This window comes from Gastrolobium bilobum, unplaced genomic scaffold (assembly GCF_033153095.1).
Source record: "Gastrolobium bilobum isolate Gb01-03AN ecotype WA unplaced genomic scaffold, APGP_CSIRO_Gbil_v1 utg12170, whole genome shotgun sequence".
Lineage (NCBI taxonomy): Eukaryota > Viridiplantae > Streptophyta > Magnoliopsida > Fabales > Fabaceae > Gastrolobium > Gastrolobium bilobum.
The window spans coordinates 227,674-241,985 of NW_026898901.1; the positions used below are offsets into that span (position 1 = coordinate 227,674).

A 14,312-nucleotide genomic window follows, 5' to 3' on the forward strand; every position below is an offset into this window, starting at 1 on the left:
AGTTGCAAAATATCTTCCCACAAAACATGTCTTTCTTCCTCTCGTGGACTAGCATACACTGTCGTGCAAAGGAAATTCTTCTTATTTTCTAGCGTTACCTTTTTGTGGATAAACTGCAATTTCTAAGATAGAACTTTAACTGTTACTTTTTTAGAGTTCCAGATAACCCAAATTCCGCCAGAAAACACCATCGCTTCTTCTACTAATATTCTATCAAACTTAATCCTCGTCATGATTTTCTTACACCTATCACTGTTTGTTCTTGTTTCCAACAAAACCACCATGTAACACGCATTCTTGTCCACCAACAACTTAAGAGTGTGACCTAAACTGGGTTTAGCCGCCCCTCTACAATTCCAAAATAGCAAAGACATTAAAAATGGGTTGATTTGGTTGCAGGTTTTCTTTGCAACTGCGACAAAAAACCCCTTGGCCTTAATTCTTTACTAATATTTCCCCTAGTCGAACTTTGTTTCCCTTGAGTCGACATTAACCTAAGGTCCGGAGGAACAAGACCTTGTTACTCCAATATATTCTCACTTGCAATCTTCTCATAAGACTGATTGTTCTCCTCATGATCTAAAGCAACCTCCTTAGCATCATGGTCTTCAATAATCAGCAAATCAAACTTAGAACCCTCTCCCTTATGACCCCCTATGGTTTTTTTTGGACTTTATACTTCCCTTACTTGTTGAATCTGCATTAACCTTATTATTCATCTCATTACCTGACAATGACTGACCCACAATTTCCTTCGCATCATTCCCCACCAAAATGAAAGCTTTGTCAGTCTCCACTAAGTTGATTTTTCCTTTTTCTTTTAACAATCCCTAGATCCATCCCACCCTCATTAGTTGCACACCCATTTTCATCTACTTCCATGTGATTCTTAATAGATGATATTGGATGAGCTTTACCCGCTCGCCTATCATTTTTTGCACTCGGACCATTCTCATTCTCAGATATGGACTGCGATCTTTTGACATAAAAATTGGATTTGCTACATCTATTGCTTTTGATATTCTTCCTCTTTTTCTCTTGACACTACCATCCAAGGTCCATAATTAGGAGCACCCTCCTCCACAAATTTTTCACTTGTGATCATCACCAACCAACTCAGGGTTAGGAACAGCCTCCTTTGACACTTCCTTAATAGCAAAACGACACCCCTATGTCTTATGACCATACTTCCCGTAACAAAAACATATCAGATGTAAACCTTCATATTCTACCTGTTTATAACGTCCCTCAATGAAATATTCTGCCTTAAGAGGTTGGTTCAAATCCAACTCAATGCAAATCCTCGCAAATCTTCCCCCAACAAGATTTGTGGTTGCTGCATCCAAACGTACAAATCTTCCAAGCCAATTTCCAACGCTTTTAATCAGAGAAGTATTGACATACTCCACAGGAAAAGCCGGTAACCTTACCCGAGCCATTATTTTACTTATGAAAGCTTGGTAAAGTTGGAAATTCGATTCTCAAGGTAGTGATAAAAAATAATCCATGGTCCCGTCGTTAAAGCAAAATCCATATATTTCTTCTGTTCAAACCTCACAAGAAGAAATCATTTTCTATATCTGTGACATAAATCTTTCCATCCCTTGTCCACATATTTTCCAATCTCTTCTTCATAAAATTGATAGAGACTCTCTTCCCTAAAAGCTTCACAAAGATCGAATATTTCCATGGCTTTCGGGCTTTTTTCTTGAACCCATCGAAAAGCTTAAAATTAATTTTGCCATCATTACGAGTCTCCATTATGATCTCATTCGCAGTTACCATAGCGTCAGCCATCTCCTGTGTATTTTCATCCATATTCATCATATCCTCAACTTTAGATCCATTGTCCTCCTCAGAAACCCATACACTGTTGTTTCTCATAAGAATATCCTTGAAAGTTGAACTCCCTTCCATTCATTCCTCATCTCTTTGAGCCAACAATTTTTCACTAGAAAAGGACCTCTGATCTTTAAACTTCTTCACGATTTTATGAAGATTGTCCTCTTCTTCCCTGACTAGCGCATCAGCATCGACGACGGACGACTGCATGGCTCATACAAAAACCCTAGACCCTGCCTTTTTTCCTTCATATTAGAAAGACGCGCTCAGACTGTTTTCTTTCAAGAATACACGCTCAGATCTGATAAACAACATGTAATTCCAATGGTCCCCTTAGTTTGGCTTAATTCCATGGACGTCCACTGAGTCTCGGAATGCAACCAAGACGGACAAGCTCACGGAATCAAGAATGTAGGCCTTTTAACACTCATTTTTATTTAATCCTTTTTTATATCCAAAACTTATATGGTATTCTTTTGATAACAAAGAACAATTTTAAAAAGAGAAATTAAATAAAATTTATTGATATATGGTAATAAAAAACAATATCATTTATTTTGATTAATTTTATACAAAATTATATGAACAATTAAATTTTTTTTACATAATAGTTTTTATTTTTGATTATTAATCAACATTCTAAGAAGTACATTAACATGTATGCATCTTTTAACGAGATCCAAATCAAAATAGTTATTGTAAGGTCTTGAATATTCTTACATAAATTGTAACATTATTGTGACAGTTATGAGCAAGTCCACTTAGCCAAATTTCAGACTTTTATGGTTCAAATTCCAAAGGTTCCATAATGCGAGTGTAATTGCAAACTGTAAAGCCTCTTTAAAGTGTTTGACAACTTCAATGTAAAATTAAATAAACATGAAGTTGTACCAAAAAAATTAAAAAAAAAAAAGCCCTGGAGATCTATGTATTTTTTTCATTGACATAACAAAGTCTCCACTTACACGGTATATTTTCTATTTTAAAATATTTGTTATTTAAAATTTTATGCAATAATTATAAATAAATTCATATATGGTAAATAACTTCTATCATGAAGAATCGTTCTTTTAAAAATGGATCCCTCTAGCAGTTTTCTTTGATATACTAACAATAGAAAGTAAAATAAGTGTAAAAGTGACTTAAATATCTTTATTTTAATATCAACAAAACGATGTTTGTTATCAATACTTTTAAACTATATATTTTTCAGTTCAAGTTTACTTATAAAATTATGCTATTCTTATTAAAAAAATTATTCTGATTGAAACTCGCTTGGAATACTGGCCAAAGGAAAATAATCATTGAAAGTGATCCATCTTCAGCAATCACATTGCTTACCAGAATTGGTAATGCAGCTCGAGAGACTCACATTATTTCTCACATTCGAGCTTGGCTCCGTAAATACTGACATGTTAAACTAATTCATACATATAGAGAGGTCAATTGATGTGTTGATTGGTTGGCCAATTACCCTCTTCTTTATGACTCTACTGAGGATATCACCTTATTTCGTTCTCCTCCTTTAGAGATTAGTTTTTTTGTTTTTAACGGACTTCTCGCATGTGGAAAGAACGCGTTGCATTTCTGTTTATTGATTTTTGTTGTCTGGGGTTCTCCCCTTATATCCACCAAAAAAAAAATTATTCAAGTAAAAAATAAAACTTCATTAACAATATATTATATATAAAACCCTTTTTCTTTTTTATAAACTTCACCATTCAATGAGAGAACATTGAACCTCAACCTAGATCATATAAAACACAATAAATAAATAAATTAAACAAATAAAAAAAATTAAACACTATATAGATTGAAAACATATTGTCATTCTTCTTAATCCTTGAATTAATAAGAAAGAAATCCTTAAGCTCAAAGAACGATTTAAAAATGTTTGGTATCAACGGTCAAACATAAGCCTTCATAAAAAAAAAATTCTTCTAAAAATATATATATTTTTTTTTTAAATGAGTGGAGAAACATCATGGGCAAACATGTCTTCATCAAATTATTTTTCATTATCACAACTGACCAAAAAGTTGTATTCCTCATATTGTAGGAACAGAACCACTACTTTCTGCATCGAAAATGGGTCTATTAATAATATTTATTATTATACCTATTATGATTAATTAATTTTTTGGGTCTAAAAAAAGAAACAAATTGCTGCAACTATACCACTGGAAATTGTTAAGCCTATTAATATTATTTATTATTATGTATATTAAGTTTAGTTATTATACCTATTAATAATTGAAAAATAAATTTTTTTCCAATATACCATGTGTCTCTTCATAAGTCACTCAATGTACCTATATTCTTTAATGTTTGCATGCTCCTTACAGTTTTCAATACATAATGTGTCTCTTCGTAATTCATGTTATTTGCCCATAAACTTTCATTTTTGCATATATTATCAAATAATAATTTTTTTTTTTTTTTTGGTACATCAAATAATAAATTTTGAATGTGTAGAGAGATGATGAATAGAAACTAGAATTATTGGAGCATTGTATTAAATGTGAAAAGGTTGGAATTCTTCATCTTCACTAACACTCATGCAAATAATAAAACCAAAACTTGATTAGAAATACAAATATCATGATGTTATAATATGCTATTATTAGTTTTATTTAAAAGTATTATATATATATGGGCTTATCATTTCTCAAGCTACTTGAGACAATGTTATCTCCGGCTACTAAATCATAACCGTACAAAGTTGGATCAATGGTGATAAAGGAAGAGAGAGAAAAGGGAATCGTAACCATTCAAAGGTGAATTAATTAATATAAGAAAATAAATAAACAAAACGACGTAGTTTTGGAGTGGCCGGAGATAACATTGTCTCAAGCAACTTGAGAAATGTTTTTTCCTATATATATATATAATTATTAAAGTGTAAAATATTAAATTAAGTATATAAATTCGAATGTTTGTAACTTAATAAGAAATAAAGAAATAAACCCTTAATTTCATCTTTAATTAGTGCCTTTTGGTGATAAGCTCAAATCTTTCTTCATAAATGTTTGGTATGATAGTTCAACGGTCAAACATAAGCTGTCATCATCATAGTTCTTCTGGCAATGCTATATATATAAATGTTTAGACCAACAATTTATATTTACACATTAAATTGTATAATCGATTCTGATTATATGCAAGTTATGTATACTAGCAAATATATCGCGTAATAGATGTATATTTTTATTTTTATTTTAAATACAAAAATATAAGAAAAAATATTTAAGAGAAAGTATATTAAAAACTATAAAAAAAATATGCATAATTTAAATAAAATAAAAAGTAAATTAAAAGAGATGAATATTAGAAATCCTAAAAAAATTCTTAATTAATATAAAATATTTGAATTTAAAATTTTAAAAAGTTAAAAATAATATGTGTCATTCTTTAATAAAGACTAGAATAAAATTTTTTGAATGTATACGCAATTAAGATTTGGAGAGAGAAAAGTACAATTTTTTTAATTGAAAGTATAATCAATTAAGATTTCGGGAGAATAAAAAGTTTAAATATAAAAAGAGAAATTTAAAAGTAATTGATAATTTTTTTTTTTTGTGGAATTTAAAAGTAATTTAAAACTATAGAAAACATAATAGATTACTATCTAGATATAACTATAAGAACCTCTCTTTTTTTATGGATAAGGGTAGGCATGACAACCTTCCCAGAATTAGTTTTTTTATAATTTTGTTCCCGAAAACAGAAATTGATAGAAACATTGCTTGACAAAATCAGTTTATTTTTTGTTTCCGAGAATGAACCAGTTCAATTTCTGTACTAAGGAACAGAAAAAAGAATAAAAAAATTTCTATTTTTTGTTCCTGGACACAAAATTAAAAACACTTTGTCTCTCTCAATCACTATTCACCACTACCATCATCACTACCACTATCATCATCCCGACACCACCACCACCACCATCACCGCAGCCATTGCTATCACCACCACCACGCCAGTGCCACCATCACCATCGCCATGACTAACACCACAATCACCAACCACCACCATCATCGCTGCACTCATTGTCGTCACCACCACCACTACCATCACTACACCACCGCCACCATCACTACTCCACCACAACCGCTGCCACCACCATTACCGTTGCCGCCGCCACCACACCATATGAAAAGAAAAATGATGATCCGAAATTTTTTTATGCTTAATAGGAATATTTTTTATTAATTATTTGTTATGTTATCAAATACAATTCTCATTCTCGGAATAAAAATAGAACATGTTATCAAACATATTTTTTTCCTAGAAAGTGTTCCAAGGCACAAAAATAGAAAAGAAGTGTTTCTTTTAAAAAATAGTGCCAGGGAACATAATGGTTGTCATGCACACCTTAAATATTAAAATCTATTACATGCAGATATAAAATACTGATAGTTAGAGATGGCAAAATGGGCTCAGCCTGCCAACACGTTTTATAATTAAATTAAAATTCTACCCTTCATCTTTTATAATTAAATTCCTAAATCTAGGATATCAAAAAAAGATTTCCTAAATCTAATTTCAATTTTGTAAATACTAATTTGTAAAATTTCAAATACTAAGGCTACAAATCCTTGCAAAAAATAATTATATATTCTTATTAATTACTCAATTAAAGGAAATAATTATTCAATGTTTTGCAGTATATCATTATTTTAATGCTAGTTATGATTAGTTGTTTCCAACCTAGTGAGTAGTTGGCTTTTCATATTCTTCAACAAATTATTATTGGTAAAGTTGAAGTATTATTATGACTAAATACGATGCATTTAATGTATGCTTATATATATGTTAATTTTGTGAAAAATTATTTATACTTGTGCAATTAAGCTAGTTAATGTTCTTTTGATATTATCACATTCAAGTGTTTGTTAGAATATTATACGTACTAACTCAAATGTTTGCCAACTCTTCATCTGATATATATGTCACAAATACACACACCTCATAAAGTTGATTTAGAGGCAATTATAGAAACATAGACAAAGTAATCTAGACGCAACTATAAGAACATTTTTTGTGTGGATAAATATAAAAACTTATTACATGCTAATATAAAAATGCTGAAAGAGATGATCAATTTCTTACAGTAAGAAAAATGAAGGTCCAGCGTAGGGTTTGTTAAGTAATCGGGTTTGGGTCTCCCCCTTTCGATGAGCAACAATCTGACATAAAACTACTACTTAACCTGATCGGCAACCTGAGAAAGTCGAAGGAGGTTATTCAGTAGCCATCGCGGGTTTCATTACTTTTCTTCCATTCCGTTCTCCCGTCAACATATTTTTATAATTAAATTAAAATTTCACTCTTCTTCTTTTATAATTAAATTCGTAAATCTTATTTCAATTTTATAAATACTAATTTGTAAAATTTCAAATACTATGGCCACAAATCCTTGCAAAAAATATTTATTTATTCTTATTAATTACTCCAAAAGTATATCATTATTTTAATGCTATTTATGATTAATTATTTCCAACCTAGTAAGTAGTTGCTTTTCATATTCTTCACCAAATTATTATTGGTAGAGTTGAAGTATTATTGAGATTAAATACGATGCATTAAATATATCCTTATATATATGTTAATTTTGTGAATAATTATTTATACTTATACAATTAAACTAATGAATGTTCTTTTGATACTACCACACTCAACTTCAACTATAAAGTGTTTGTTAGAATAGTAAACATACTAACTCAAATATTTGCCAACTCTTCATCTAATATATATGTCACAAATACACACACATCAGAGAGTTGATTTAGAGGCAATTATAGAAAACATAGATATATAGTAATTTAGATGCAACTACAAGAACTTTTTTTTGTGTGGATAAACATAAAAACTTACTGCAAGCTATAAAATGTTGACATTAGAGGTGACAAAATGGGCTCCGTCTGCCAAATGGAATCGCCCTACCTGCCAACTTCATTTCTTTTTATATTTACCGTCTAATAAACACATATTTGTGTGCCTATGATCATTGGATTTACTACTATAAGTATTTTAGAAACAAACATCTAAATAAAATGAACAATCAAATTGCAATAAATAAAAGTCCATCTCTGATAAATACTAAAAGAAGCCAAGTCAAATTACGTAATTTTTAAATGATTACAGGACAAACTAAAATGCAGCAGTATACTTCTACGATTTGCGTTAACTTTTACGAGACAAATAAATTGATTTATTTTTTTTCTCAGTGTAATACACTAATATTCTTTAAAATGACAAATAATTTTCCTTTTACAAGAATATACGCACTAGTTAAAAAAAATAATTAAGAAAGCAAAAAACTTCATGATGTTTGGGAGGTGGGAAATGGGAAAAATGGGAGTTAGCATACACACTACCCGACGTGTACATCTAGGATTGGTTGGAACAGGCAAAGGCTCACGCTGATTGGCCAGTGTGGACACGAGCATGCTGCAAATCGTGGTCCTGCATTTGAATTGGCAGAATCAATTTCATGACTCCCACTCCAAAACACACTCCCAAACCAAAAAAGAAAAGAAAAAGAAACGCATTCCCCATTCATATGATGATTTCTCCTCGCAATTCCGAATTCAGAAACAAGATCTGAGCCCTAAATTTGCGTTTCCAAGAATTCCTTCCCTCAATCTTCATTCATGGCTCGTCCAAGAGCCAACCTCTTGTTCCTTCTTTGCGCTCTGTGCTATTCTCTCAGTGCCATTGCGGGGTATTCACTTTTTCTCTCTACTTTATTTGTTCTCAAACAAGGCACTGAAATCGCAATTCAAATTCTGTTGTTATATTCATGGCAGAAAGAGCTATTACGATATACTTCAAGTATCGAAGGGCGCATCGGACGAGCAGATAAAGAGGGCGTATCGGAAGCTGGCGTTGAAGTACCATCCAGATAAGAATCCAGGCAACCAAGAAGCTAATAAGAGATTTGCTGAGATTAACAATGGTATTAAACTTGTAATGTCTTTGGTTGTTTCCTATGATTTGATTTTAATTTTTTTTTATTAATTAATTCAGTGATTAATTTGGTTCCAAAGGATGTTATTTATTGTTTCGATTGTTAATGTTATTATTTATCAGCTTATGAAGTACTTTCCGATAGCGAGAAGAGAAACATTTATGACAAGTATGGTGAAGAGGGTTTGAAACAGCATTCTGTAGGTGGAGGCAGAGGCGGTGGAATGGGAATGGACTTCCAAGACATCTTCAGCTCGTAAGTTCCCAACATTTTTCTTCACGTTAACTTCTCTTCCCTATTGTGCTTGGATTGGAAGGTGTGAATATATTACTGTTTCATCACCCACGGTGCCACATATGCTTATTGTTGGAAATTGATTATGAGATATTGAATTTGTGTTTCTTTGATGCCTATGCCTCTTTGTTTCGTGGTAACACTATGAATGCTTCTTTCAGCTTCTTTGGAGGAGGTTCGATGGAGGAGGAGGAAGAGAGAATTGTGAAAGGTGATGATGTGATTGTTGAATTGGATGCAACCCTGGAAGATTTGTACATGGGAGGTTCCTTGAAGGTGAGGTTAAATCTGGCTAATGTTCTGATTGTATTTCCATTCATTGAATCCGTATGTCTATTGATGAGGTGCATTCAGCGTTGATATGAGTCCTATACCATTTTTTTTAACTTAAGCAACATTTGTTGCCAGGGATATGGATGGAAATGGAATTAAATTTAACACTGTCAGTTTTATATGATAAATGAGGACGAGACTTGGAGTGAAGGTCACTAGCTTGAGTCTATAGGAAACAACCCTTTTTGCAAAAAATGAATGGTTAAAGTTGTGTGCAATTGACCCCCATTGAATCTAGGAAACCGTCCTTTTGCAAAAAATGCAATGGTAAGATTGAGTGCAATCAACCTTCACTCCTACACTTGCAAAGTCAAAGAGCCTTGTGCAATGGGGGTTGCCCTTTAGTTTTATTTGATATGGTAACAGCAAAGTACTCTATTTACCTAGCTAGATCAACCAGTAAAAAATTTATAAATAAAATATTAGCTGCAGAACAGAATTGATTTTGGAGCTGCTAAGCAGAACTTGTGTGTACATAAACACTGCCTCAGTCATGTCATACGCATATTCCACATTTATATGGCAGATGATTTTACCTGGAGCATGTCCCATATTGCCCTTCCTATTCTATCTAGGGCGGCCATCGTAATTTACAATTAAGTACATTCAGTGTGCACACACTTCATCACTAGTAAGGCAAAGTCGTAAACTATCATAGTTATTATCTATTTGTTAAGCACTCTGGTCCGGTAGCAGTGTAGATTTTCTCAGATATTAGGTGATTGCTTCTCAATCTCTCTGTGGTCCTTACCCCTTACATTGTAAATATCAGGTTTGGAGGGAGAAAAATGTTTTAAAGCCTGCACCTGGGAAGAGACGCTGTAACTGTAGAAATGAGGTTTATCACAGGCAAATAGGTCCTGGGATGTTTCAACAGATGACAGAGCAGGTAAACATGTTTAAGAATGTTGAAAAAATATTTTTTTTTCTTTCATTTTTTTTTTTTGCTTTTAGTCTTTTCTTTGGGATGCATATCTTATAATAAAAACATACAAATTTCTTGATTGATGACATTTTTGTATGACTGAAATTTTTAGTTAATTTTCAAGCCCAGACAACTTTTATTCTTTTTTTTTTTTTTTCGGAAGAGGGGGTATGTGCAGAATGCAGGTTTATTTTATTCTTGTTAACATATATGAAATTTTTCACTCCTATTTCTTTATTTGCCTGTTCAGGTCTGTGAGCAATGTCCTAATGTTAAATATGAAAGAGATGGTTATTTCATCACTGTTGATATTGAGAAAGGCATGCAAGACGGACAGGTAAGCTTGCAAAGTATATATAAAGGATTTAATTCTTTAGACAATTGGCATTAGGCAATCATTGAAAATATCATGTCTTACTACCCATTTTCCTTTAAGCTCTACCCCGAATCATATATCATCTTAATTTTGTAGTCAGTAAGGCTCCATTTGGATAATAAAGTTGGAATTAATATAGAAATTATAAGTCTGATTATAATTCTAGTAGAATTGGAATTGATTAAAAATCATAATGTTGTATGTTCGAATTGTACACTGAATTTATAAATTCTATCTTGCATTTCACTTCAGCTAATAAGTTCCTGTATTAATTACTAAGTGTCCAAGATTTTACATTTATTTATTTATTAGCATTAAAAATGAGGGGAAAAGATCATCACACACTTTTTTTGAATTTTCTGATGACCATTAGAGCATAAACAAGTGAGTGGTTCAATTTAGGCTAGTACAAAAAAATTCAAGTAATTTTGTATTCCACACTTGAAAAATATTGGTGCATCATGCATAAGAGATGAATGTAACGTTTTAACTATCTAAACATGTCGTCGTACATTTATCAAATCTGACTGAATGATGTTATCATTGATTCTAAGCCAATTAGCGGAGCCCTTTGTTGCTATTTTCTAGTCCTATATATATATATATATATATCAAGGAAGTCCTCAAGATCACGGGTTCCAATCTAGAAAGCAACTTCTTTGCATAAATGCATGAGTAAGGCTCTGTGCAAGGGTTTCCTTATCCCTACCCTCACAAGCCAGGGTTTCATGGAAGTTGTTTTATATATCAAGGAACACCAAAGCTATAGTAAAAGTGGAACAAAGTGTTCAAGTTGGGGTTGGTTGTCCAAAAAATAGTTCTTTTGTGCTTTAATTAGAGAGATCTAGATAGAGAGGGAGAGAGACTCACGGAATAAGAGTAGCACTTAGAAGAAGAGAAATTAATTGATTGTTCTAAGTACTTCAAATTCAAACATTAGACATAGGAGACCAATTTTCAATTTCAAGGGTGTTCTAGATTAAGCTAAAACACCCAAATGAAGGTGGTGTTTGGTTTATTTCTTGTTTTTATTTTCAGTTGATATGTTTTCATTAATATATACAAATTGCTACCTCATTTTCATTTTGTTTCCTATTTTCAAAGTTTTTTTTTAAAGAAATGGTGAAAACATCAAAATGTTGTTTTCATCATTTCCTTACAAATTTTGGAAATAGGAAACTAAATGAAAATGAGGTTTGTAATTATCAATGAAAACATATCAACCGAAAATAAAAATAAAAACAAAAACGGACCAAACTAAATTTTTATAGACTTGCTTGGTTCAATAAAACTAAGGGACCGTTGAAAGAGGAGTGTAACTAGTTTTCACTTTATCCCACAAATTTAGTTTCTTTTGCTATAGCATGAAAGTGAGCTGAAAATTATTTTTCATCTTCTACAAAGCAATAAAGACTCAAGGAGCAAAATTGAAAAGCTTTCACCCCATTTTTGCACACTCCCTATTTTCTCCTATTTTTCCATTTTCCTAACTGCTATGTTGTAAGTAATGGTGTGTATATCACGATCGAAGGAAGCTTACTGAAAGCCCTTTTTTTAAAAAAAAAATTAATTAATTAATTTGCTTAAGCTTTGGTGCAATTGAGTTACCAGTTTTTGTCCCTTCACAGGAAGTGCTATTTTATGAGGATGGTGAGCCCATAATTGATGGAGAACCTGGAGATCTTAGGGTTAGTGGCTTAGTTTTTTCATGTTTATTTAGCAACTGTTTTGTATGCATGTTATAAGTGCAGTGTGTTGACAACATATATGATATTTGAGCAGTTTCGTATCCGTACAGCACCCCATGACCTCTTCAGAAGGGAAGGCAATGACTTGCACACCTCTGTCACTATAACTCTGGTAAATAATGCAATAGCTCGTATGCTTATCAATTACTTGAGCTGTACTTAGTTCCTTGGCGATATTGGACAGGTTAAGGCATTTAGTAAGTAGTATACTACTATTCTACTATCACAGCAAGTTGAATTATGACATCTTGTAATTTTGCAAACCGTTAACATCTCTGTTATTGGCTTCCTTAAAATTCTACGTGCATTGTTAAGTTTATTTTGTAACCTTTATCTTCAGGTTCAAGCCCTTGTTGGCTTTGAGAAGACTATTAAACACCTTGATGAGCATCTGGTGGACATAAGCACGAAGGTGAGCATCAATTATTCTTGTTGGAGATCTCAATTGGCATTGATATGTAAGTGTATGTATACAAAGAGGCACAGATCTGACAGACTTCTTTTGACCCTTAGGGAATCACAAATCCAAAGCAAGTGAGGAAGTTCAAAGGAGAGGGCATGCCGCTGCATATGAGCACAAAGAAAGGAGATCTTTACGTCACATTTGAGGTTGTATTCCCCAACTCACTAACGGAGGAGCAGAAAACAAATATAAAAGCAATTCTTGATTAAAATGCAGGACACGTTTTTTAAGCCCATTATGTCCTCAATGTAACATGATTAGGTGACTATAGTAAAAGTAAGCCCTGAGTTTCCTGCCCCGCCCCCTTTTTTGTTAGTTAACACAAATAGGTAATTTTTTTCTTACACATCGTTGAGCACGCTGTTCCGTGCCCTCCTGTGAATTCTAGCGCCTTCTTGGCTTGTTGTTTTTTTGGTCAAGATACAGGGAAAATATAACACGAGCTGAGAAGACATGATTACATTGACTTTGTCCTACGCCTTAAATCATTACTTGAGCGAACTAGACAGCACCTATGTTGTTAGTGCTGCTCAATTGCGTGTTCCTTTCTTCATGCCTCCTTTAGTCTTCAGTCATGGTTGATTCCTCACTTAAAATGAATAAGAGTAGGAAGATGCTGGTAGTTTGTAAAGAATTAAGTTTTCTCTTTGATAACGCCATCAAACTTAAGGTTGTCTCACTGAAATTGCTATTTGTAATGGCGCTAACTTGGAACAATAGAGAGGTTTTATATGCTGTAATTTTGATTTCATTCCAGACTTTTTCATGGGAATTAGTATGTTTTGCATTACATACAGAATGGTCATTCATTCGATGTTGATTACGCAAAAAAGTCGCCAATCAACATTCCTAGCAGGTTGGAATGGAGGGATTTTTCTTTTCTTTTCTCCACACAACATTAATTCTTTTGGTTTTCATTTCATAAATATCTAGACTAATTTAAATGTCACTTTTTTTTTAAAGAATGATCAATTTTCTTTCGAAATATGCTAGTTTATCTATGATAAAATGCTACAAAGATATGGAATAAAAAATAAATTTTAACCGTGAGAAGTTATTCTGCTACATTTATGGACCAATGTGACTTACATTCATTCATTCTCTTATTAATGATTATCATTGAGCACCACACTGTCCACTAAACTTACGTCAAGAATATAGCCCTGGTTTTTTCTCCTCCCCCTAATTCTTTCGATATCCAGTGAGCAGCATAGACTGCAAAGATGTCAATCTGATAATACTATACACCTATACAAAATCACTTATTTCTTTGGCATTTATCTGACTACGGATATCAAATTAAGGACGCAAATTAATAGTTATAATATTTTTTGGTGATATCTTCTGCATCTGAGTTGATT

General features: G+C 32.4%; 1 protein-coding gene across 1 annotated transcript; it reads left to right on the forward strand.

Moving 5' to 3' along the window:
* The first annotated feature begins 8,377 nt into the window (after nucleotides 1-8,377).
* Nucleotides 8,378-13,548, forward strand: LOC133285235 (dnaJ protein ERDJ3B-like). Its single transcript, XM_061482446.1, has 10 exons — nucleotides 8,378-8,566; nucleotides 8,652-8,800; nucleotides 8,935-9,067; nucleotides 9,268-9,382; nucleotides 10,212-10,328; nucleotides 10,615-10,701; nucleotides 12,369-12,428; nucleotides 12,523-12,600; nucleotides 12,829-12,900; nucleotides 13,002-13,548. The coding sequence occupies exons 1-10, from the start codon at nucleotides 8,496-8,498 to the stop codon at nucleotides 13,158-13,160; spliced, it is 1,041 nt and encodes a 346-aa protein (XP_061338430.1). The 5' UTR covers nucleotides 8,378-8,495; the 3' UTR covers nucleotides 13,161-13,548.
* The last annotated feature ends 764 nt before the right edge of the window (nucleotides 13,549-14,312 follow it).

Bases quoted from the DNA above. Each gene is read 5' to 3' on its own strand.
- LOC133285235 (XM_061482446.1), top strand. From the start codon at position 8,496: ATGGCTCGTCCAAGAGCCAACCTCTTGTTCCTTCTTTGCGCTCTGTGC. The intron at 8,801-8,934 runs GTATTAAACTTG...ATTATTTATCAG, and splicing joins ATTTGCTGAGATTAACAATG to CTTATGAAGTACTTTCCGAT. The intron at 12,601-12,828 runs GTAAATAATGCA...CTTTATCTTCAG, and splicing joins CCTCTGTCACTATAACTCTG to GTTCAAGCCCTTGTTGGCTT.